General features: G+C 43.3%; 1 protein-coding gene across 1 annotated transcript in view; it reads left to right on the forward strand.

The window, feature by feature from the left end:
- Positions 1–27326, forward strand: part of C2H8orf34 (chromosome 2 C8orf34 homolog) — a 624237-nt gene that overhangs the window by 484866 nt on the left and 112045 nt on the right. The window contains exon 12 of the mRNA XM_029591437.1: positions 21351–21471. Coding sequence (XP_029447297.1) covers positions 21351–21471 — 121 coding nt within the window. The remainder of the gene's footprint in view (positions 1–21350; positions 21472–27326) is intronic.

Here is a 27326-nt window from a genome sequence, read left to right on the forward strand (position 1 = left end):
TATTCACTCACCCACCTACTCTCACAGACTCAGGCTGTTACATTTGGCCAGCAGCAGGGTAAGCCCGTGACCAGCTGCTCTCACTGGCTTACCACTGGCAGCCTCCCTATGTACACATAGACGGGCCCATCACCACGCTGCTACCATCAATTTCCTGAAGTACACAAACTCCCATTACAAAGGTCCGTGGAGGTAATCTTCTCAAGGGGACTTCCGATGACGTCAGGCCTTCTGGGCCAATTAAGCCAGGGTCCTGCAGCTTCTCCTTGCCTCAGCAACTGGTATACTGCCTAGTACAGTGTGTGTTGCTCCTTTCGTTCCAGTATTTCTGTTCCTGCATCCAGCCTTGCCTTGCCCAGCCTGCCTTGTTCAGCCTTGCTTTGTCCAACCTGTCTTGTCCATCCTTGCCTTGCCGTGTTTGTCCTATCCAGTGTCTCCTCGTCTGTTTTAATCCATCCTTCAGCATGAACTCCTGGTACTGACTTCCTGCTTTGGACCTGATTGTGCTTGCCTGCCACTTGGTCCTGACCATTGCCTTGGACCTGACTATGCTTGCCTGCCACCTACCCAGACCTACCAAACATGTGTGCATCCTGCTCATTATGTCACTGAAATTAAGTCTGAGTTATTTTTTGTCTGCAGTTTTTGGGTGATGGTATGGGGAGAGGGAGGTCTGGAGCAATTAGTAGAAGATGTTGGTGAGCTACTGGAGGGCCTGGGTGAGCTGATGGAGGTCTCAGCGAACTGGTGCTTGGAAGTACATGTACAAGTATTTTCATAAGCAGAATACATGCATACATCTGCCAACTTTATAAAAAAAAACCTTGCCACTCCCATAAACTGAAGGTTATTATGTGCACATGTTACAATTATTAAATGTATAAAATATATGATGGTAACTTAGAAACAGCCACGCGGGCATACATGTGCGCACATATGCCAGCTCACGCCAAAGGATATGGCAATTTTATAACATGCATGCATGGTATAAAATAGGCTGTACGTGCGTACATGTGCGCACAATTTTATATGGACGTGCGCATGTGCGCGCAAATGCTGCCTCTACCACATAAGTAGGAGGATTTTAGCATATACATCTACTGATGCTATTAGCAGTTTCTCCAGTTCGTTCTCAATTTGCCCCCAGTTCACTCGGATAAAGGATAGGACTTCCTACCCCTCCTAGTTAATTATCCTCCCTTTTTCCCTGTTATCCCTTACCCTTAAAACCCCACTAGCTAGCTTGATTTTTATGTTCCTGGACTTATGCGCCATCCATAACAGAAGTAATGTTACATGGTAGGGGATCCCAGGGCACACTTATACTCATAAGTATTTACGTGCACATTTCATGTTAAAGTCCTGGGCCACACCAAGAACACACCCACACCTCACACCCTTTGTTAAAGTCCCAGGCCTCACCAAGAACACACCCACACCTCACACCCTTTTTCAACTTCTTATTTGTATGCATACTGGGAGATACACGTGAACTCAGGCACCTTTTAAAATCCACCCGGTGTGCACCACATGGACATATTTGCGTTATCTCCAGGCTTTGACAACAACCAGGCTTTTAAAATTCACCCTAATGTGCATATTTTTATAAAACAGGTGTAAAAACTATGGGGCGGATTTTAAAAGCCCTGCTCACCGGCGGCCTATGTCGTAAGTCCCGCGTAAGTCCTGGGGCTTTGGAAAAGGGGCGGGGAGGGGGTGTGCCGCGGCGTTTCGGGGGCAGGCCCGGGGGCGTGGTGCCGGCCCGGGGACGTGGTCGAGGCCTCCGGACCAGCCCCCAGGACCGGAACACAGAGCTGGGCTGCCGGCCGGTGCGCGCATAGTTACGCCTGCTTTCAGCAGGCGTAACTTTGCCGACAAAGGTAGGGGGGGGTTTAGATAGGGCCGGGGGAGTGGGTTAGGTAGGGGAAGGGAAGGGAAGGTGGGGGGGAGAGCGAAGGAAAGTTCCCTCCAAGGCCGCTCCGAAATCGGAGCTGCCTCGGAGGGAACAGGCAGCGCCCACTGGGCTCGGCGCGCGCAGGTTGCACAAATGTGCACCCCCTTGCGCGAGCCGACCCCGGATTTTATAAGATACGCACGGCTACACGCGTATCTTATAAAATCCAGCGTACTTTTGTTCGCGCCTGGTGCGTGAACAACAGTACGCGATCGCGTATTTTTTTAAGATCTACCCCTATGTGGATGGCCACATTAAAACACTGCTCATATACTGCAACATAAGTGCATGCTTTCAGGGTGATATTTGGTATTTTATAAACTGTCTGGCTTTCACTGTAGTTTATAAAATCCAGGCATATCTTTAGACACATCTACTCATGTCTGCGTGTCCTGAGTTATACATGCCTTATGAACATATCACCCCAGTTTTGATTAACCTCCATTGGCTTCTGATACAGCAGAGTATACACTGCAAAATAGCCAGTTTGCTTTCTAAACTATTATCAACGGATGTTGCACCCTGGGCAGTCTCATTAAGAGTAATTCAACTGACTCGTGCTTTGACATCTGCACAGAGAGGCTATTTGGATGTCCCATTAGTTAGGCAAGCATGATTAGTTTCACGTAGAGAATATGCTTTTTTGGTTTCAGCATCTACTTTTTGGAATTCATTACCTCAAGCACTATGCCAGGAAGAAAGTTTCAAGGTTTTAAAGTAGAGTTGAAAACATACAGTATCTGTTTACACAGGCCTATTTTTAATTTTAATTTTGGATTTCTTGAGTTTTACTGTTTTACTATTTACCGCTGCTGGATTTTATGATTAATGAGATGTTCTCTTAGTCTGATATTTTTATGTTTTGTTTTATAGTTTGTGTTGCGTAGGAGGTGGATCCTTGGGCTGAGGTAGGGTTGATGCAACCTCTAGGTGAGGGCCTATGGGTCCCCACTCTAAGCAGGCAGAGTGGGCTGAAGCTGGAGGCCACTGGAGCTTCACCTATACCAGCCCACCTTCCCCTTGGTTGAGCCTTCGGGTGCCGGGGCTGGCAGGACTTAAGCGGGCCTCAAGGTTAAGTACAGGTAGTACTTAACCTTAACTGCTGCCCAGAGACAGCAGTCAGCAGATGGTGTGGTCCTATCCTGGACGGGATATGGATGAGGAACTCAAGCACCAAGGAAAAGAAGGAACTGAAGGTGCCTGAGCAAAAGGAGGCCGAAGCCTTAATAGTCCATGTCCAGAGGATAGGGACAGAGGCATCAATGTCAAGCTTGAATGGAAGCTGGCAGCACTAGGAAGATGTAGTAAGCAACGTGGATCTCTGCACTCAAGAAAGTCTGAGACAAAGTCGTTTGTAGCAATGGTCAAGGCACGGAGAAGGCAGGTGTGGTCAGACGTAGCAATGGTCAAGGCATGGAGAAGGCAGACGTGGTCAGACATAGCAATGGTCAAGGCACAGAAAAGGCAGGCATGGTCAGATGTAGCAATGGTCAAAGTACGGAGAAGGCAGGCAAGGTCAAATGTAGCAATGGTCAAGGCACGGAGAAGGCAGGCAAGGTCAAATGTAGCAATTGTCAAGGCATGGAGAAGGCAGGCAAGGTCAGGCGTAGCAGTGCTCAGGCTTGGAGAAAGCAGGCAAGGTCAGGCATAGTGATGGTCAGAACCAGAAAGTCAATCAGCACACAGATGAGATGAACACAGAACAGGAACCAGGAACTTGGAGAAACAGGAGCATGAAGCAAGGCTCATGGAAAAGCAACGAGTACGAAGAAACCTGGAACAGGAGACCAAGGAGACCTGTTGCAAAGGCAACATTTCAGTGCGAGGCCTGGGCATTTAAGCGCTGAGGGAACTGACCTCAGCATCCAGGTCTGTGGCCAGGTTCTCACCACGGGCCCTTTAAAGGTTTCATTGGTGTGCGCACGCGCACCTAGGGAGGGGTGCAGCGCCGCTGGCATTGTCTCTCCTCGAACCCCGTGGAGAGGCCCGATGGATGGAGGCATCCTGGCTGGAGGTCCTGGGAAGCAGAGCAGGGCGGAGGTGCTGGCGGAAGTCCAAGGTCGGGACTGGTGGCCCACCACTGCCAGTGACGAGGAGCTGGAGCCTGAAGCCTGTGCAGAGATGTGAGAGGGCCGCATCACGGGGCTGCCACGGGCGGTGAGCGTAACAGTTTGTTTTATGTTTAATATCATTATGTATGTATTTATTTATTTGTACATCACTTAGAGCTTCTGCATAAGCAATTAATCAAATCCTTAATAAAGATAGATATTGAAAATTACCATCTCTAAGTCCTAAATTTATTTATTTATTTATTTATGCAATTCTTATATACCGTGGATCAGAACACATGATTCTATCTTTATGGTGAATTAAGACACAAAGTACTGTAGCCTCAGAGGATTACAAAAGAATACAAAAAGTAGAATTGTGATGTAATCATCCCCTCGCATGATGTGAAAGTGAAATGAAAAATGACACCTTGAAATTCCTTAATTTATCATGATGCAATTTTGTAAATTTAATTTTAACAACTCAAGAGAATAATAAAATTAGTTTAAAGACCAAGGGAGGTAAATCAAGAAAACTATGACTATGAGCTGTTTCCTTGCAGTAAATTAAAGCATCTTTCATAGTTTTGGGTTATTGCCTAGCAGCAGAACTGAATTAAAAATTGCAATTAGTGAAAAACAGTAAATATTTTTAGAATAAATGACTAATTTATAAAATTGTGAAGATAGAAAAAGGATCTGAGCAGCATGAAAAACCCAGTGTGTTATATTGGACAATGAGTTTGGCAACTATTCATTCAGTCTCCAGCTGGCCTTATACTCCACACTCCTAAACAGTTAAAAGGCAAAACTTCTATAATTAGGAGGGCAGCTGTGTAAGGGTAAAAATATATTTCTCCTGTCTGAATCAACCATATTTCTGTTCAAAGTAAAGCAGCACAAATTATGTAGGTCAGTACTTATGAAACTGAATTTCCCTTTTGTTTCAAGCTCCCATTTTTATATCTCTCTTTTTTTTTTTTAATCATTTAAATCTTACGCCTCAAGTTGGCAACCTTCCTAAGCCATATATATAGTGACTTTTTTTAATTGGTGAAAAATTAGACAAAGCTAGGGCATAAACTACAAAGACAGTTAAGAGTTTATCAACATTTTGAACAGTGCATCTTTTGTCAAAGTCTTGATTTCCTGAAACTTTTGGAAAGGTAAAACATCCCATAGGAAAAAAAAACAAAACCTTGTGTCAAAGCACTAGGAGACTTTTGCTCCAGATGCTAAATTTAAGGTTTAAGAAAAGTCCTTCTATTGTAGGTAATTTACCTCCATGAAGCTCATATGATATCTGGATTTAAATTGCTCACCTTTCCAAATCTGTGCTCAGGATGAGCTATAATTCAGGTACAGTAGATAATTCCCTATCCCAGAGGGATTGCAATCTGAGTTGGTACTTGTGGCAATCACAGGCAAAGAGACTCGTCTAATTTCATAGAACATAGAAACATAGAAATGATGGCAGAAAAGGACCAAATGATCCACCCAGTCTGCCCAGCAAGCTTATGCTAGTAGATGCTGCCCTGTGCAGGTTACCCCATGTGTATCAGTTTCCCAGACCGTAAATGTCAGGGCCCTTGGATACTATTTGAATCTGATTTCCTTAACTGTTGCTGTGGAAGCAGAGAACAATATTGGAGTTGCATGAAAAGTATCAGGCTTAGAGATTAAGGTTCCCTATACGTACCCAGATCAGTCCAGACTGTGGGTTATGCTTCCCTTCCAGCAGATGGAGACAGAGAAAAACTCGAAGGGCACCCTCTCTTAACCTGGTGTGCACCTGCATCCCTTCAGTACTTCTCTGTCTCCAGCAGATGGAGGTGGCACAAACCCTGCAGTCTTGCCCTGATCTTAGGGTTGAGACAATATCCCTTTAAAAATTGAAAGAAAGAAGAAGGTTTCTTCACTGCTACAGCGATTTGATTCAGGCTGTAAGTTCCTGATGGTCTTTTCAGATATTTTCTCTGCTTTCAATACCGTCCTAAGAGATGGAGGAAAGGAGAAAAGGGTGAGTGTGAAAGGACCTGTTAAAACAAATTATATAAACACAAGCAAAGTTGGAAAATTAACTAATTTTTTAACATAATATAAAAGATGGAAATTTTTGCCAATGTGCACCAGAAGGTTCTAATTTTTGCCACAGAATCTACCCGAGCTGCTGCAGCAAACTATGGGACTGTGCCTTAGGCCTTCTAATCCATGTTGACTGACTTCACAGGAAGGGGGTGGGTGGTAGGGAGTGATTGCACCAACAGTGTCTAGGGTAGCAAAACCTTAAATCCATCAGTGCTTAAGATGATCAAATACAATGTCCCCCAGTTCCCGCTCTTCCGTGCTTAGAAGAATTTCACCACCAATACCGTGCATTTGCCTTCTATTTTTGCATTCTAAATGTATTACTCTGCATTTTTTAGAATTAAATCTTAGCTGCCAGACCGTAGACTATTCCTTGAGCTTCGTAAGATCCCTCATCATGCTTTCCACTTCTTCCTGGCTATTCATCCTGTTACAGGCTCTGGTATCATCAGCAAATAGACAGACCTTTCCTAAGTCCTAAGTCCATCTCTTAAGACGGGAGGAGATGGAGAGGGTGAGAGGACCAGGAATGGGATGAGGATAAGGTGAGTAGGACTGGGTATTATTGGGAGGAGAGGAAGAGAAGACTGGGGATTAGGAGAATGGGAGATGAGGAAGAGCAGAAATCTGGGATGAGAGAGGGAGAAAGGTTCTGGGATGGAGGAAGGGGAGGAGGGAGTACCTGAGTTTGGGGAGTAGGTTCCAGGCTCTGGAGAGAAAGTAGTAGTAGGAAGGAAGGAAAGTTCCAGGATCAGGGGGATAGAATCTAAGATCAAGAGAGAGAGAATATGAATTCCATTGCAAGTGTCCCTACCATGCTTCAGTCCTGCTCCCCTCGCATCTCTCTCTAACCTGCATCCAATCTGGCATGCATGCATGCCCATAACTCAGCACCAATCTCTTGTCTCTCACACACAGACACATTCCCCAGCTAATCCCTTTTCATCCCACAGCTTTTCTCCTCACCCCACAATGATCCTGTTATTTTATTGGACAACTTCTCCTCGACTTCATTCTTAGAGGTTAGTGCTGTCCTAAAGACAGTGAAAGACACTTACTGTACATTTGATTCATGCTGTACTTCATTGATAAATGTTCTATGTCCTGAGGTTAGTGGTTTTATTGCCAATCTTGTCAATGATGCCCTCAATGAGGGATATGTTCACCCTGCCCTGAAAATTGCTTCAGTGCGACCAATACTAAAAAATATACTAATTTAAATCCTGCTGAGTTAGCAAGCTATCGATCAATTTCAACATTGCCACTGTTATCCAAAATACTTGAGAAAATAGTGTTAGACCAGCTACAAAACTATATTGAGGAACATAATGTGTTGGATGAATGCCAATATGGCTTTCAAGCTTATCATGAAATCTTGCTCCTTTTGAGATTATTCGGAGGGATTTGATTCAGGCTGTAAGTTCCTGATGGTCTTTTCAGATATTTTCTCTGCTTTCAATACCATTGATCATGGGATTCTATTGAGACATCTGGAATATTTGGGTATTTCCTCACCTGTCCTCTCACCTGTCCTCTAACCTGTCCTTAGCCAAAAGATCTTCATTCAAAAATTGGAAGAAGGATCCAACAGAAGAAAATAGGATAAAGCATAAACATTGGCAAGTTAAATGTAAGACATTGATAAGACAGGCTAAGAGAGAATTTGAAAAGAAGTTGGCTGTAGAGGCAAAAACTCACAGTAAAAACTTTTTAAAATATATCCGAAGCAGAAAGCCTGTGAGGGAGTCAGTTTGACCGTTATATGATCAAGGGGTTAAAGGGGCACTTAGAGAAGATAAGGCCATCGCGGAAAGATTAAATTATTTCTTTGCTTCGGTGTTTACTAGGGATGTGAATCGTGTGATCGATTGTCTTAACGATCGATTTTGGCTGGGGGGGGAGGGAAATCTGATCGTCATGTTTTTTTTTTTTAATCGTAAAAAATCGTAAATCGGGGGAGGGTGGGAAAACCGGCACACCAAAACAACCCTATAACCCACCCTGATCCTTTAAAACAAATCCCCCACCCTCCCAAACCCCCCCCCCAAATGTTTTAAATTACCTGGGGTCCAGTGGGGGGGTCCCGGTGCGATCTCCCGCTCTCGGGCCACGGCTTCGTTAATAGAAATGGCGCCGGTGGCCTTTTGCCCTTACCATATGACAGGGCAAAGGTAGCGCCAGCACCATTTTGGTTCCTGTCACCCAACGTCACGAGTGCAGGAGATCGCTCCCGGACCCCCGCTGGACCCCCAGGGACTTTTTGCCAGCTTGGGGGGGCCTCCTGACCCCCCACAAGACTTGCCAAAAGTCCAGCGGGGGTCCGGGAGCGACCTCCTGCACTCATGCCGTATTGCCAATATTCAAAATGGCGCCTGCGCTACTTTTGACCTCACTATGTCATACGGGTCGTATGACATAGGGCAAAGGTAGCGCCGGCGCCATTTTGAATATTGGCAATATTCAAAATGGCGCCGGCACTACTTTTGCCCTCACTATGTCATATGGGTCGTATGTTTTGAAGATCTACCTCTATGTGTGTTTTTTATTGTTGGGTGGGTATAGTCCCCTGAGGAAACCGGCTTTTCATCAGCAAAACTAGGGACCTAGTAAGGATTTTTGGTAGATTTTAAAATTGTTGATGTTTAACAACATAAGAACATGCCATACTGGGTCAGACCAAGGGTCCATCAAGTCCAGCATCCTGTTTCCAACAGTGGCCAATCCAGGCCATAAGAACCTGGCAAGTACCCAAAAACTAAGTCTATTCCATGTTACCGTTGCTAGTAATAGCAGTGGCTATTTTCTAAGTCAACTTAATTAATAGCAGGTAATGGACTTCTCCTCCAAGAACGTATCCAATCCTTTTTTAAACACAGCTATACTAACTGCACTAACCACATCCTCTGGCAACAAATTCCAGAGTTTAATTGTGCGTTGAGTAAAAAACAACTTTCTCTGATTAGTTTTAAATGTGCCCCATGCTAACTTCATGGAGTGCCCCCTAGTCTTTCTATTATCCGAAAGAGTAAATAACCGATTCACATCTATCCGTTCTAGACCTCTCATGATTTTAAACACCTCTATCATATTCCCCCCTCAGCCGTCTCTTCTCCAAGCTGAAAAGTCCTAACCTCTTTAGTCTTTCCTCATAGGGGAGCTGTTCCATTCCCCTTATCATTTTGGTAGCCCTTCTCTGTACCTTCTCCATTGCAACTATATATTTTTTGAGATGCGGTGACCAGAATTGTACACAGTATTCAAGGTGTGGTCTCACCATGGAGCGATACAGAGGCATTATGACATTTTCCGTTTTATTCACCATTCTCTTTCTAATAATTCCCAACATTCTGTTTACTTTTTTGACTGCCGCAGCACACTGAACTGATGATTTCAATGTGTTATCCACTATGACGTCTAGATCTCTATCTTGGGTTGTAGCACCTAATATGGAACCTAACATTGTGTAACTATAGCATGGGTTATTTTTCCCTATATGCATCACCTTGCACTTATCCACATTAAATTTCATCTGCCATTTTGATGCCCAATTTTCCAGTCTCACAAGGTCATCCTGCAATTTATCACAATTTGCTTGTGACTTGACTACTCTGAACAATTTTGTATCATCTGCAAATTTGATTATCTCACTCGTCGTATTTCATTCCAGATCATTTATAAATATATTGAAAAGTAAAGGTCCCAAAACAGATCCCTGAGGCACTCCACTGCCCACTCCCTTCCACTGAGAAAATTGTCCATTTAATCCTACTCTCTGTTTCCTGTCTTTTAGCCAGTTTGCAATCCACGAAAGGACATCGCTCATATCCCATGACTTTTTACTTTTCCTAGAAGCCTCTCATGAGGAACTTTGTCAAACGCCTTCTGAAAATCTACTACATCTACCGGTTCACCTTTGTCCACATGTTTATTAACTCCTTCAAAAAAGTGAATCAGATTTGTGAGGCAAGACTTGCCTTGGGTAAAGCCATGCTGACTTTGTTCCATTAAACCATGTCTTTCTATATGTTCTGTGATTTTAATGTTTAGAACACTTTCCACTATTTTTCCTGGCACTGAAGTCAGGCTAATCAGTCTGTAGTTTCCTGGATCACCCCTGGAGCCCTTTTTAAATATTGGGGTTACATTAGCTATCCTCCAGTCTTCAGGTACAATGGATGATTTTAATGATAGGTTACAAATTTTTACTAATAGGTCTGAAATTTCATTTTTTAGTTCCTTCAGATCCCTGAGGTGTATACCATCCAGTCCAGGTGATTTACTACTTTTCAGTTTGTCAGTCAGGCCTACCACATTTTCTAGGTTCACAGTGATTTTGTTCAGTTTGTCTGAATCATTACCCATGAAAACCTTCTCCAGTACGGGTACCTCCCCAGCACATATGCTTGTCTATGTTAGAGAATTAGTGTGACTCTTAGATTGTGATTGTGATTTGATAATACTAAATAAACATTATTTAAAAACTTTCTAGTCACCAATTTATTGATTTGTTTTGAATATCTATTTATTTCTTTGTTCACTTTTTTATACCGGTATTCAAAAAAATATCATATCGGTGTACATGATAAAAATATTCAAACATCATAAAACAATATAATATTTCTCAAAACCTATAAAACAGATACAAATAAACAGTCAATAAAATACCTAAATATTATCAATACATTCCTACAATAAATCTTCCTCTAAGCAACTAAAACTAGATGGAAAGAAAAGGAAAGGGGGAAGGGGAATACCCTGAATTAGTAAAGGCATGCTCAAACAGCCAGGTTTTCAGTTTTATTAAAATAAAAGTTACTTTGGATAAATAAGTGAATCTGTAATTTATTTAGCAGTGAAGTCCTAGCCAAGTCCTTCCCTACTCAGGGACTAGCTTGGGATTCCTCTTGGGACTTCTATTCTGGTGGGGTGATTGACACAATTTAATTCCTATTTGCTAAACCCTGAATCAGATGACTTGATATCAAGCTCTTACTCCTCCTTTCCTCTCTTTTTATTCCATTGTGTCTGATAGTTGTCTTCTGGCTTCTTCCGCAAATACCAAATGGGTATCTGTAGTAGTTAACACCAAATGGGAGCCACTTTTCTCCTGTTCCATACTTCTCTTTCTCCCTTGGACACTGGATAGATATCCAAACCTCCTTTGTTTGGTGATACTGCATCTCTCAGGTTTAGAGATACAGATGAGCAAAACAGAGCAAATCCAAATATTCAAAAAGGGAAAAGCGGGAAAAAAGTCTTTCAAAGTAATTCCAAAGTAGAACAGTTTTGCATGTTTCTGTTCTGTGTTGTATAAGGTTTTGTTATGCTTTACTGTGTAGGTTGACTGTAATCTGCTGAGATTGTGGATTGGTGGAACAGAAATTGTGGAAATAAATAAGTAGAAAAATAAATAAATAAAAATACAATTCTCTTCCCACACAAAAGGAAAATTAACAAGAAAATCTGTTAAATCTTCTCCAAATCCAGATTCCAATGTACTTGTCCTAGGATTCCTCCTTAACAAATCAGAAAAAAAAACCTCATTCTCTGATTTCCAAGTTAAAGATCATACTTACTCTAGCAGTCTCTGTCTTATACAGCAGCAGGCAGCGACCGCTGCGGGAGCTTCACATGGGGATGCTGTGGCGTAGATGGCATGCACCCCCTCCTGCTCTACATACATAGCCTTGCTACAAAGCTATACACCTTAGTAGGGATACCATTGGGGACCTACAGCATAAAAAAAGCTTTCCATTGGTAAAAAGGATATTGCTGTCTTTGGGGTAGATTTTATAAATCTACCCGCACGCATACTTTTGTTGGTGCACCAGGCGCAAACAAAAGTACGCTGGATTTTATAAGATACGCGCGCCGAGCAATGCATGCGCTGCCCGTTCCCTCCGAGGCCGCTCCGAAATCAGAGCGACCGCGGAGGGAACTTTCCTTTTGCCTCCCCTCCCTTCCCCTACCTAACCCACCCCCCCGGCCCTATCTAAACCCCCCCCCCCCCACCTTTATTCGAAACGTTATGCCTGCCTCCGGGCAGTAGTAACCTACGCGCGCCGGCTGTCTGCTGGCGTGGCAGGCCCCAACACAGGCCGCTGTGTCGGAGCACTCGGCCACGCCCCCGGACCGCCCACACGCCCCCGAACATGCCCCCAAGACGACACCACGCCCCCCTGGCCACACCCCCAGCCGCCCCTTTTTGCAAGCCCCGGGACTTACGCGCATCCCGGGGCTTGCGCACGCCGCCGAGCCTATTTTGCATAGGCTCGGCGCGCGCAGGGGCGTTTTAAAAGGGTTACGCGCGTACCTTATGCGCGAAACCCTTTTAAAATCTGGCCCTTATTGTATTGCTGAGATCAGATGTATAGAATTTTAATTAAAACAATGCAGCTTTGTAAGCCGGCACAAAAGTAAAAATTGATTCATCATGTCCAAAGGTTGGATCACTAAACAAATATCCTAATTAAAACTTAAGCATCCTCTATATTGTTGATTTATGTCAATTAAAATCTAATATAGAATTTTAGAAAATGTTGTCCTCCCAGTGATTGCGTAAACATCTGGGTGGTGCCTCTGGATATGTGAAGAGAACTTCCCGGGAGCAGTGGTGGGCACAGGGGTTTGCATTTCTGCGCATACTTGTGAAGTTTCAAAAGTATGCGTGTAAATTTTCTCGGGAATCCTGCCCGTAGAACTTAGCTGGTGTAAATGCATACAGGCAGATTACCAGGGGGGATTTTCAAAGTGAAAGTATGTGCATGCTTTCACTTTACAAATTGGTGCAACATCCACAAGTAAAACTTACCCATGGACTTTACACCAATGCAGGCAGTTACAAAATTACCCCCTTAAAGGGCAATTTTCAAAGTAATTTACCTGGTAAATAGGTATTTACCCAGGTAAAATGGCCTGACTGAAAATTGCCTTCCTCAGATGAGTCTTCCATTACACACTGGTTTCACATGGGGTAAAAGAGGATTTCCTGTGGAGGTGTGTAGGTTGTAGGAGACCAATGGTGCACACTCATTGAATTTTGAAACGTACGCAGACTATTTTAATCCAGCACCATCTGCACAGACAGAAGGCGCAAAGTGTTCATCTACATCCAGAGTGAATACTTTGCACATGCTAATTCTCAAAGATAAAAATACATGTACTTTCGCTTTGAAATTTTGTGTACAGTACACACAGTACGGGCTGTTTGAATATTGATCCCTTAAAATAGTATGTTATCAAGTGCCTCAGAAGATAAACTTTAAGTCCTTACAAACTATAAAATGGCCAGCCTTTGGAGACAGCTATTCTGTCTTGTAATATGGGACTCTTTAGGCTGGAGGTATTCCAAGGAGAGAACCCAATCCAAGGAATTTTGCCGATTTTGCAGTAAGAAGGACCACGTTTGAAGTCTGCTCTCTAAAGCTCTGTCCCTAATCAAACAAATGAGGTAGTAGTGATACATGATCTACCACCAACATTTCCTTAACTGGGAACTTAACTTTTTTACTGTCTGGGAGGTCTGATCACAGGATGTGTGCCAGCCGTTATATTTGATTCCCATCAGTAGTATTCTTTAAAAGATACTTTCTCTCCTCCTGCTGTGTCAGTATTTGCATGGAGGAATGCCTCTGTACTGGAAACATATTTCTATTTCTCTCACTGCTCTTTCATAAGCTTTGACAGAAGTTGGAATGATATATTCCTGCAAGCTTTTCAGTAGCTCAGTTAGTACTGTGATGAGTTATACCACAGTAATATTGTAATATGCATTTGTTCCATTTCAAGTAGCTGAAATTATTATCTATACTGTATTTACTTGTAATAAGAAATCAGATAAGTTTATTACTTGTACTATTATTATTAATATTACTAACCAGATATTTACTGAAAAGTTATAGTAGATCAGCATTGGCTTGAGGTGTGAAAATATGACAAATGAGGTTACGTTTGAGGATATCCTTGGCATGTTATTACCATAATGTCAATAATAATTTTTTCTATACCTTAACAAAATCTTGTTTATATCTATTTTATTGAACTTTGAATACACTAGAGATAAAACAAATGATTTAAATGAGCATGCTGTTGTGAATATCTTGGTGGACCCTTGGGCCGGCCTGACGGAGAAGAGAGATGGTGAGAAGAGGAGTCTCCGTAAGTGGGACACAGGCCGGGAGGCGGATACCTGGTAGAGCGATGAGATAGATCTTCACCCTGGAGACCCGAGACTCCCCCAGGAGGAGCCCGTAGGAGCCGGGCCGCTGGGCCTTAGGAGACTGAAGACGATGACTTCACCCTGGAAGCCCGAGGCTCCCCCAGGAGGAGCCCGTAGGAGCCCGGGCCGCTGGGGCTTAGGCGATCAGTGAAACCAGTAGAGACGGTCCGGGGTCGAGGCAGGCAGCAGACATGGAGGGTCGTAGGCAGGCTGAAGTCGGAACCAGAGAAGCAGTACCAGGAGATGAAGGGAAGGTCAGGAACCGGAACAGAAGCAGGGACAGGAACCTGGAACACGAAGGACCGGGACTGGAACTGAAGCGGGTGCTAGAACACGAGAGGAAGATCCAGACCTGGAACTGGAACAACCGGGACTGGAACTGGAACAGCTGGGAATGGAGCAACTGGAACTGGAGCAACTGGAACTGGAGCAACTGGAACTGGAACCAGCAAGGAAGCAGGCAAGTGCCCAGAGCACACAGCAAGCTAAGCATCAGAAGGCGAACCAGGCATCAAACAGGGGCAGACGCCGGCCTTAAGTATTTGCCGGCGTCTGACATCATGAAAAGGGGCGGCCCACCCTGTGGCGGGAAAGGCTCTTTAAATTCACTCTCCTCGCGTGCGCGCGCGCTTAGGAGGGGAGGGGCTGAACTCAGCAACTCGGCAGCATCTCCCTCGAACCGGCGAACCAGGGTGGAGCGCCCGGGACCCTGGAAGAGAAGGTAAGGTCCCGGTCGCGAGTGCAGCGACCGGGTCTGTAACACATGCCTAGATTTGTGCCAATTATCATATTGAGTGTTTATGCCATTACTGCTTTTTATTTCAGTCTTATTCTTAGGCCTTCTTTCTCTTTTCTCTAAATATATTTTGGGGGGAATTTTCAAAGACATATGCAGGTAGAGCCAGATTTTGAAAAAGCATTTAGCTGGGTAAATAGGACTAATTTGGGTAAGTGGCAGCCACTGAATATCCAGCTAAGTACATAGCCAGATTGTCAGTGGGTAGGCAGTGGGCAGATTGGTGTAGCACTACTTATCCTGATAACTTAATTGGATAAGCAGCTGTTTTCACAATTATTGGGGCTAATTTATTAGATAAGTTAGATATGCCACAGAGCAGGTTTACCTTCCCCAAATTTAATGTATCTGTCTAAATAGTGATTTTTATGTGGCTTTTCAACGGCATAGCCATACCACTGAATATCCCATGTAAATCAGTCCGATAAATCATATTGGCCTAAGTTACATACTCGGATATCACTGAATATTGGGCCCATAAAAATTAGCATATATACACATAATTAACCACTACTCACATATTTCAATTTTTATAAAAGTTGAAAATACACACATATTTTCACTTTTGGGCACATATATACATGCTTAAAAGCGAGGCAGTCTAAGCGCATTCAGGTGGAGTCAACAGTTACACGTGTAAGTTGCTATTTTAAAAGACGTGCACATAAAGGATAATTTTAAAAGGAGTTACATGTGTAAATGTAACATACTATCATAGCAATTTTAAAAAGCCAATAACGTGTGTAAAGTGTACTTACACTTGAATATCCTAAGGACAGTTCAATGGCTTATACTGTAGCAATTTTCAAAACCCCACTTACACAGGTAAAGTGTATTCACAAGTGTAAAACCCAATTGTAAGCATATAAATGCTTTTTAAAATCAGTCCCTTTTTAAAGATTTGCCAGCTTACTTGTGTAATTTTATACCAGGTAATTATCTAAAGGGAAATTAAATGGGTTAATGTACACTAATGGCCAGTTGGGAGATCTTGTGGACTGGGAGGAGTTGAGACAGAAGAACCAGGAGAGTCTCAATGACCTGAAGAAGGACTTTGGAGAACTGGTGGACTAATTGGTAAAACTGGTAATTTCCTTGAGATGCATACTTAAGAATACACAGACATAACACATGTAAATCCCGATATATGCCGTATCTCCCCTTCCCCCCGCTTTTTGGAGTTTCAGTTTTTCTCTGTATTCTTGTTTATAATTTATGGTCTTTTATTCCGTATTAGATAAGTCAGTCTGCATTCTGCATGTTTGACAGAGGGGAGGGATTCTGCTAACTAGGATTTAGATTCTATGTAGGAGTCTAGAGCAGTCTGGCTTTCTTTGTTTTTCCAATAATGTGTACTGTGTTCTATATTTGCAGTCTTGGTTTTTCATAGATAAGGTTGTTGTTGTTGTTGTTGTTGTTGTTAAAGTCCTGGGTGTTAGTGCTCTTATGGTATGGCCAGTATTCTACATAATTTCTAAATGTCTTTTTAGCAGGTTTTCATGTTATTTTACAAAGTGGCTGGCAGGGAAGGGATTTTGAAGTTCTATTACTAAGGGGAAATCAGAATTTGAATATATTTTTTGTATGGTGAGTTGAAAGGGGCAATTTCCTAACTCTGCTCTGATTAAACTCCAGAAGAAATCAGACCTTTCTGAGGTTGACAGTGAAGTGCATGAGAGTTTGTCTGTATCGAAAAACTGCATGCTGTATATGCATATCAGTCCTAGATTTCTCACTCCTGCAGTAAGTAAAGATTAAAATTTTTGTGAAAAAAAAATTAATAATGCTATTTTACAAGCAGTTGCTAGAATTAAATAATATTTTATCTTTCTCCTGCATCATTTTTAACAATAAAATATCAAGGATTTTATTTTTAGTATAGATGTTAAATGTAGTGTGCAAGTGTCATGCATGTGACCATCATCTGTCAGGTGTGTCATGATGGAAAAAAGAACAACTGTGCCAACCTATAGCAGCAGGCAGTGGAAAGAAATGCAGTCTGCAGGGGAAGAAGCATGAGAAACAACTGCTCATTTTCAAAATTTAAACCGTACTGAGGATAAAACGGAACTAGGAAGGTACAATATAGTCTAGGGAATTTTTCAGGCCAACTAGAGATGAGTGAAAGGAAAGCAATATTTAGAGATAAAATGACTGAAACAATTATGATCACACTGTGAAGTCTTGTTTATAATGTGGGATTTTCTTGTAGGTTGAGTTTATTTAATCATGATCCTAGAACACAGTAATATGAACCCTGACATAACTATGATTGGGGACTTTGCCATTTCCCCCCTAATCTTCGATGTTAATATAATTAACAAATTCTACCCACAGTCCTTATTTTTGATGTTTCAGTCCATGTCTTGAAATAGCTTAGTGGCCAGTTTTATTTTCTATCTGCTTTATTGAACTCAAAATGTGTCACATGGCTAATGTTGTATAATAAAGGACATGCAGAGCAATAGTGGAGATAGTAGCACACAAGAAAATGAGCAAAACAATCAGTAAATTAGTCTTTTATATTTAAGATCCTTTAATGTAAAATGAGCTCAATAACTCAGTCTCCTTAAAGAATTTTGGGGTAGATTTTCAAAGGGTTGCGCGCCTAAGATACGCGCACAACCCCCGAAAACCTATCCCTACCTCCCCCTACGCGCACCGAGCCTATCTTGCATAGGCTCGGCGGCACGCGCAAGCCCCGGGACGCGTGTAAGTCCTGGGTCTTGAAAGAAATGGGCGTTCCGGGGGCAGGGCCGTGGGCGGGGCGCCAGCCTGGGGGCGTTACCGAGGCCTCTGGAACAGCCACCGGGCCAGGGGATGGAGAGCCGGCGCGCGTTAGTTACACCTACCCAGAGGCAGGCGTAACTTCTCCAACAAAGGTTGGGGGGGGGGTTTGGTTAGGGTTGGGGGAGCAGGTTAGGGTTGGGGGAGCAGGTTAGAGAGGGGAAGGGAGGGGAAGGTGCGGGGGGGGGGGGGGGGGGCGGAAAGAATGTTCTCTCCGAGGACCGCTCCAATTTTGGAGCGGCCTCAGAGAGAATAGAGGAAGGCTGATTGGCTCGGTGCACGCAAGTTGCACAATTGTGCACCCCTTGCGTGCGCCGACCCTGGATTTTATAACATGCGTGCGGCTGCGCACGCATGTTATAAAATCAGGCATAGATTTGTTCGCTCCGGGTTGCGCGAACAAATCTACGCCCGCGCGCATGTTATAAAATCTGGCCCTTAATGTCCAATTCAAAACCAAAAGTGATTTTGCAAAAGGCATACATTAATGATTCACCAGTAGTATCTGCCTACTAATGACATTACGGGGGATAGTTCTGATGAATCATTAATATTTATATTTTGCAAAATCACTTTTGGATTTGAATTGGACATTCTCTATTTTATTTGAGGAGACTGTGGGCTAGATTTTAAAAGCCCTGCGCGCGTAAATCCTGCTGGATTTACGCGCTCAGGGCCCTCGCACGCCGGTGCGCCTATTTTGCATTGGCTGCCGGCACGCGTGAGTCCTGGGGCTTCGTAAAAGGGGCGGGAGGAGGCATGTCCAGGGGCGGGTCAGGGGGCCGTCTGGGGCGGGTCCGGGGGCGTGGCGATGGTTCGGGGGCGGGCGGGGGGGCAGTCCTGAGTCCCCCGGTACTGCGGCCTGTGCCGGGGGATGCCAAGGCGGCGCGGGCAAGTTACGCCTGCTTGAAGCAGGCGTAACTTGCACAACAAAAGGTAGGGGGGGATTTAGGTAGGGCTGGGGGTGGGGTAGATAGGGGAAGGGAGGGGAAGGGAGGGGAAGGGAGGGGAAGGTGGGGGGATGCGGAAGGAAAGTTCCCTCCGAGGGACTATGCTACTGATTGTTGTGTATAAGCAAAGTATCTCATGCCACAGTCAACTTCTTAAATTTTATTTTTCAGCAACAAACCAAGCAGTTCCTTCCCTCTTCTACCAGTGCTTTTCTTTATCCATTTTCTTAAATCAAGATTGTGCTTAATTATGTGGAAGAAAGATAGTTCCCTAATCATCTTCTGTTGGCATATTTATAAATATTCTTTTTATGTTGTTTAGTAATTTAAAAAAGAGCAGAAATTCACTTTCCTTCTTTTCTTCCTTTTTATTCACTCATAAAGTTGTACTTATTGTCTCTTGTTTGTGATGTTTTTCTTTATGTGCTCTACTGCTGGGACAATGGTGGGCAATACCTTAGGTCATGTGACTTGGTTCTTTAGCAGACCCTTATTTTGAGGGTTCTCTGAAAATGAGTTAAGACTGCTTATTATTAAAGCACATTTTGGCATTCTTGATATGAAAAATAGAAAGAAATTATACTGATCAATCTAATTCCTTCCTAATCTAAGCTTCAGTGCCACAGGTACATCTTAACACATCTACAACCAAAAGGTAGCTTGTGCCTGCAGTATAGTATGGTAAAAGCTATACAGAAGTCTATATGTTCTGCCTACTTGTTACCTGTTTTAAATGTATACCATCCTTTGTAATATATCTATATATTTATATCAAGGATATATGTAGAGCAGTCATCATTGTACTTTTTAATAATGAGGTTCATATTCAAAGTGGTTTGTCCAGCTAAGTTTGAACATAGCAGCCACGATAACAGCCACTGATTTATCCTGCTAACATGAATTTTTATAGGAGTTACTGCATGTAAATGTAACATACTGTCACAACAATTTTCAAAAGCCATTTACCTGTGTTATGTGCACGTAATGCATGTAAAACCTATTGACAATTGAATAGCATTTATGATAGCAATTTTCAAAAGCCCACTTACTTGCATAAAGTGCATTTACACATTTAAAACCAAGTTTTAAGCGAATGCTTTTGAAAATCAGGCTTTTAGGACTGGATTTTCCATTCTCGCAGAGAATGGTGAAGCCAGTGGTAATGGGGGGGGGTGGCCTGCGAAAGCCGGCAGCGATCGCACCACTGCGGTGTTATTGCTGTCAGCTTTCGCACCCAATAACTCCACCGTGAAAGATGGTGCTATTGGGAGCTACTGTGACGATAACGTAACTTACCTTATCGCCGCCAGCGAAGATACCGCCATGTCTGCTTCCTCTCCGCCCCGACTCCGCCCCTGGCAAGCTATTGCACACGAAAAGTCCCTTTTCACGTGCAATAGGTTTAGAAAATGACCCCCTTAGTTTTTTAGATGGATAAAGCGAGAGTGTTCTGGGGTAGGACTGATTTATCTGGCTAACGGTGGAGCTATGCCCGCAATAGCCTGCAGCCAGCTGCACTGCGGCAGGCGAAACCACTGTGTTGTGAGGTGGCCGGCTGCAGGCTATCGCCCGACCGCCCCCTGCTTTCCCCCCCCCCCCCCGCCCCCCTGTAGCGCAGGGTTCATCTGGCCTAAGTTAGCCATATAATGCCGATATTCAATATTATCTGGATAAAGCTGATAATACGGCAAGGCAGTTCTAAAGTTATCCAGATAAACCTCTCCGGATAGCTTTAATTTATCTGGTTGTATTCAGTGGTGCAGCTGTGCCACTGAATATCTTGTCTAAGTTATCCAGATAAGTTAACCAGACTGCCCATGGCTGAATCCAGTGGGTACATAACATGAGGATTTGTACTTGCACCTACTTGTATCTCACAGTATGTACTTTGCTAAAAAAAAAAAAAAAAAAGCCTATTAGCATATAGCTCAAAAAGATACAAAATTATAGGACACAGTAGAGTTTAAGCATTGCAGTTTCACTTCCTGAAATAATGATGCAATGTGGTAGCAGAAAGTTGTTGATTCCAGTGGTAACACCCTGCGTTTTCTTTAGCACATTGCACCATTTATGAACATTTCTGCCAGCACATCCTTTCTCATGTCTAACACTTGGAATCTTGAAGTTTGTCATGACTATACTTGACACATTGGCACAATTCCATAAATTATCCCACACTCATGTTAGCTGCCTCCTGGAATTATGTCACAGAAAGGTTTATTGGAATGGCAGTTGATGCCCATATTTTGAGTTATTTCCAGTCTAGTCCATGTGCATTTTGTTATTTAAAATGCAAATTGATGTTTCCACAGTGGTTAATTTGAAAGTCAATTTTTTAAATTAACTCCAAAGAAATCTTTGAACCCCACAGTCCTTTATAATTACAACATGAGGAGAACATATCATTATAGCATTTCGCTTTTCTGCTTTCTACTTGACTGTAAGAATGCACTCAGAGTTTCTTGTATGTCTTCTTTTTTTTTTTTTTTTTTGCAAACTGCTTCAGCGTCACCCAGTCTGGGACTCAGATGTCATATCTGCCAGAAGTGGAGGCTCCCCAATCCAGAAACTTTCAAAAGAGGCCTTAACCGCAAAAGAGCTGCAGAGCATGGAAAAGCATCTGGCTGGTATGTAATGGCAAGTGTGCATTGACACTCAGAGATGGGAAAACTCACTGCAGATCATCTCATTGTTAATATTTCATGAAGCTAATACAGCAGACACAAAGACACAATGATATGAAAACCCAGCCTTGCAAACTTGACAGAGCTGCCCATCCCCCCCCCAAAAAAAAATAAAGACCCTATAAAAATGTTATTTTATATTTATTTTCTTACATGCATAAAATAAAAACCCGACTTTTATAGGCAGATTTGTGAATACTAATTAAAGAGAGAAACAAATATTTTAAAAGAGAATATAATCCACTAAGGGGCTTATGCAATAAAACTTGTACTAAAAAACTATTAGTGTGCGACTCAGTAAAATTGTAACGTGTATCTTAAAATGGAACTGTCCATGCTATCCAAAAGGTTTTACTGAAGGCACACTAAAACTTACTTCTATATGGCATGCCCTTGATAGTACTTTGGATTTTAGATTTAGATTTATTTTGGGATTTTAGATTTAATTGCTCATCTTTCCCAAATCCAAACTCAATGCAAGTTACAAATTCAGCTACATTTGATCTTCCATGTGCGCGCGGTTCCCGGTGTGCGCACATGGACGTGCTGATTTTATAACATGCGCGCATCAACGCATGCATGTTAGAAGATCCGCTACCCGCGCGCACATGCACGCTCAATTTTATATCAGCGCATGCCCGTGTGCATATCAACTCACGTGGGTAAGGGGGGGGGGGGGCATTTTCTAAGAGGCACACAGCATCGTGATAGGCCCTTTCCCCAGTTCCCTCCCAGTCCTCCCCGACCCCTAAAATCTTGCTAACTTTTTTTTTTGTTTTTTTTCAAACTTACCTGCTCTCTGGAGGAGTAGCAGGTTGCTGGGACAGTGCCCAATGGCACTGATATTTTGCATGCATGGGTAGATGCGCGTGTGGCTGCAGGCCTTTGAAAATCCCCGCGGTGCTCGCACAGCCCTGCCACACGTGTGTCTGCTCCTTTCGGCGCACCCTGGGTTTTTTAAATCGGCCCTTTAGGGCTTACAATCTATGTTTACACCTGTGGCAATAGAGTGACTTGCTCAAGTTCACAGGAAGCATTGGTGGAAGAAGCAGGATTCAAACTGGTTCTCAACCTGCTGCTTAGACTACTCCTGCTAGCTGCTGGATGCTCCCCCATGCTAGCTTGTCCAAAGTGACAGGGCTCGGTAGCAGGGGGATTCTCTCCCCATATCTCCCCATCAAACTCAGAATCCTCCTCCCTCTACCTCTTTTCCATGGATTTCAGTCTCCCATGCTAGAGTTTCTCTGAGTGAATGATCAGCAAAATCCTCTAACAAACACACAACAAAAAATAACATTATATTCAATGTATTACTTCATCTGGTTGAATGGTGTCATTGCCATTCTTTCCCTCTCTTCCCGTATAAACTTGCACATGATAACCCCAGGTGTCCCTCTAAGACAGGCAACGCTATGTTGTAAAAATTAAATAAAAATAAAAACCGCATGAGCTGTAGGCTCTATTGCCATTGTGAAGGGAACAGGGAGTGAAGCAAGACTGCAGCTGAGGATGAAGATACCATGTGATGCTGTTGGTGGGAGGTTGCCGTGCAGTGTGGCAGAGAAATGAGTAGGTACAGCTGTAGCAGGCTAAACCTGCAAGAGGCCAGTGGTCTGCTGCAGAGGAGAGGGTGTTCAATAGCTGCCTAGCAAGAACAGTGGCAGTAGTGAACAGTACTCAGTAGGTAAAACCCACAGAGCCTGGGGAGAAGAGCTGCCAGAATAGACACTTCCTCTTGCCTCTCACCCTTTATATTTTTTTGTACAGTTGAAACGAAAGCAACCATTTTGAAGAACACTGATCGAGTACTGCTTTTTCAACAGGCCCTGTTCAGAACTATTTTGATGTGATGGGTCTCCCAGCAAGGAGCCTTTTATAACCCTAAAGAGACCCTGGTAGAATTCTATGTGGGGGATACTGCTGCTTTTCACCTGGATGTATTACAGATTGTAAGAATGCAGTGGAATAACAGAGATTATCTGTTAACTGTTAAAGCATATGGAGGGTGTGATATTCTGAATGATCACTAGATGGCATTCCTTCTGGTAATTTACACAATGCATTTGAAATGTGTAGACAAGGATGTGGTTGCTGTCCTATATGGAAGGAGTCCCTTTAAAGAAGATAGGAGAACTAGATCCTATAGAGGGATTATGTCTCTCAGTAGAAAAAGGGGGTTTAACATTTTGTCAGGAAGTTGTGAAGGGAACCTGTTTGCAGAATGGGTTCAGTTTGGGGTTCTTCTCATGTGTGAGGGCCCTGCAGGGCCTTTCCCCCTCAAGAGGAAAGGCCCAAGTCAGTATGCATATCTCCTCACAGGGAAGCAGCCAAGGAGTGGTATGTCTCCTCAAGGAGATGCAACATCCTGAGTCCTAGAGGAGAAGTGAAATTGTGATAAGGAGTTGAGAGCCTTTGAAAGGTGATGGACAGGATACTGCAAAAATTACTGATTGTAAATTGGATGAGAGTTGGAAAAAGAGATTCTGGAGATATTCTGGAGATAATCAGAAATTAAACTCCTCCTCACCAGTCTAAACCTTGTACTTAATGCTTCTAAAACAGAATTCCTGCTCATATCACCGGAAAACAATAATACACTCCCAAAACCACCCACACTCCTTCAAACAGCCCACGTAAGAGATTTAGGAGCCATCCTGGACAATCGACTCAACCTCAAACCATTCATTAACCAAACCACCAAGGACTGCTTCTACAAATTACATATTCTGAAAAGAATCAAACCACTTTTCCACGCCCAGGACTTTAGAACAATACTACAAGCAATAATCTTTTCCAAATTAGATTATTGCAACTCATTACTACTAGGCCTCCCAGCTTCCTATACCAAACCGCTACAAATGGTTCAGAACTCTGCAGCCAGAGTCCTTACAAACTCCAGAAAAATGGACCACATCTCACCTATCCTCAAAAACCTCCACTGGCTACCGATCCACTATAGAATCATGTACAAAACCATCAACATCATATACAAAACTATCAACCAAAACACGCACCTCGACCTACAAATACCTCTTAAAAAATACACTTCCGCCAGACCCATCAGGGAATACTACAAAGAGTCACTCCAAATTCCAAAGGCCAAAACCTACCAACATAAATCATTGAGTCTTAGAGCCTTCTCTTCAGCAGGTCCAACTCTCTGGAACTCTATCCCACCTGATTTGAGACAGGAGCCATGCTCTCTAACATTTAGGAAAAGACTAAAAACCTGGCTTTTCAAAAAAGCATTTCCAAGCATTGAATAAAACCTCCATTAAATAGCACAAACTCTTATTCTATAACTGGACCTAATACAAATCAACCAACCTTAAATTGACACTCATCAATACCTTCTGAGCTTTTATCATACCATTATCGTATTTATGCATCCGGTTATTTATGTACCGTCTCATAGTGATGTACCGCCACAGTTACTCACATATTCTTATTTAATCACTTTGCTACTCTATTACATTAATAGGCCAAAATGTAAATATTGCTCTGTACAATCTCTCCCCTTTTCCAGTTCCAAGTTGATTTCCCTGATTTTTTGTAACTTTCTCACATCCTTTATTTGATTCACTGTATTTATTCACTGTATTTAAAGTTCAAGGTTCTTATTGAGAACATTGTTTTAAGTTATGTTATGCTTTACACACTCTGTTAATTGTAAACCGGGTTGATGTGATGCCTGTCATGAAACTTGGTATAACAAAAAAACAATAAATAAATAAATAAATAAATAACAGTTTCCTAATCTGGGAGAAGAAACTCTGTGTAATAAGTTATGAATACTGAAAAACGACTACAATAGATGATGTATACTGAATGCTCACATTAGGGACGATTTTTAAAACCTGGCGATGTTAAAACCAGGAGATATGCACGTGGCCGGGCCACATGCATGTTTCAGGGATTTTCAAAAGCCCACGGCCACGCATGTATTTCCCAGTATGCACCGAAAAACGGGTTAGTGAAAAAGGGGCAGGCAGGGGGGTGGGGTTGGGGACAGGGTCTGGGTGGGCTGGGACATCGCCATTAGTCAACCTGCTACTGCGCCGAAGAGCAGGTAAGACTTAGAACAAAAACAATTAGGTTATTTAGTGGGGTTTTAGGGGTCAGGGCAGATAGAGGAAAAGGGAGGCAAGTTAACTAGAGTATTTAGGAAGTTCCTTTATTGGAGTGGACTGGGAGGAAACTGGGAAAAGGCCTAGTCTGTCGCCGTGTGCGTGATGTAAAATTGCTCCCCCCTTACATGCTCGAGTCGGCACTCGCGTGCAAATGCACATGCCAATATAAAAGTTATATAAAGTTACTATGTGATACATTAAAGACAAATAGGAGAAAATATTTTTTACTCATTGCATAATTAAACTCTGGAATTCGTTGCTGGTGGATGTGGTGAAAGCTGTTAGTGAGGCTGGTTTTAATAAAGGTTTAGGCAAATTCCAGGAAGAAAAGTCCATAAACCATTATCAAGGTGGACTTAGGGAAATCCATTGCTTATTTCTGGGATAAGCAGCATGGAATCTGTCGATTTTTTTGAAATCCTGCCAGGTACTTGGAAACAGGATACTGGGCTTGATGGACCTTTGGTCTGACAAAGTATGGCAAATCTTATGTTCTTATATTCTAATACCAGAAAATAAAAGTTCTGTTTGAAATTTATCTTCAGAGTGAGTCCTGTTTTCCTGATACTGTGAGTGGGAAACAAGGAGTACTAACAGTCAGAGGAGGTCATAGAGATGATTCTCAATAAGTGAGAGCCATGTCCAGCTAAGGACATCTGAACAGTCTCTGGGTCCAGATCCACTACCCAGACTGCTTGATCACTTTCCCCCTGAATCCTTCCCAAGAGACTGGAATCCAGCTCATGCAGGTGTCATACTGCCTCACATTTTATGTGCCTCGTCCGTGTTGGGATTACACTAAAATTGAATAGTCAAGGATATAAGATTGGAGAAACACCTTTATATATGTCCACATACACTCTATTTAGGAGGTAGACAATAGGGGTGTGCATTAGGGGTGTGCATTCGGATTGACCGCATTAGTAAAACGCAACTCATATTTTTTTTTTACTTAAAAAATTGATTCGACATAAACGATCGGATTTCCCACATATCGAACATAGATATGTTCGATATGTGGGAAATCGCGATTGTTGAGCCAAAATAAAAATATAAACCCCCTCACCCTCCTTAATCCCCCCCCCCCCCCCGACTTACCACAACTCCCTGGTGATGGAGCGAGGAGTGAGGACGCCATTTCTGCAATCCTTGGCGAGAAGCATGTGACGTCGGCGGCACGTCGAGTGACGCCGGCGTCACGTGATTCCCGGCTCGTTCGCGCTGGACGGCTCGTTCGGCCCAAAAAGAACTTTTGGCCAGCTTGGGGGGGTCAGGAGGCCCCCCCAAGCTGGCCAAAAGTTCTTTTTGAACCGAACGAGCCGTCCGGCGCGAACTTGCCGGGAATCATGTGACGTCGGCGTCACGTGATTCCCGGCTCGTTCGCGCCGGACGGCTCGTTCGGCCCAAAAAGAACTTTTGGCCAGCTTGGGGGGGTCAGGAGGCCCCTCCAAGCTGGCCAAAAGTTCTTTTTGGGCCGAACGAGCCGTCCGGCGCGAACGAGCCGGGAATCACATGACGCCGCGTCACTCGACGTGCCGCCGACGTCACATGCTTCTCGCCAAGGATTGCAGAAATGACGTCCTCACTCCTCGCTCGATCACCAGGGAGTTGTGGTAAGTCTGGGGGGGGGATTAAGGAGGGTGAGGGGGTTTAAATTTTTTTTTTGCA

Source organism: Rhinatrema bivittatum, chromosome 2 (assembly GCF_901001135.1).
Source record: "Rhinatrema bivittatum chromosome 2, aRhiBiv1.1, whole genome shotgun sequence".
In the NCBI taxonomy this organism is placed as follows: domain Eukaryota; kingdom Metazoa; phylum Chordata; class Amphibia; order Gymnophiona; family Rhinatrematidae; genus Rhinatrema; species Rhinatrema bivittatum.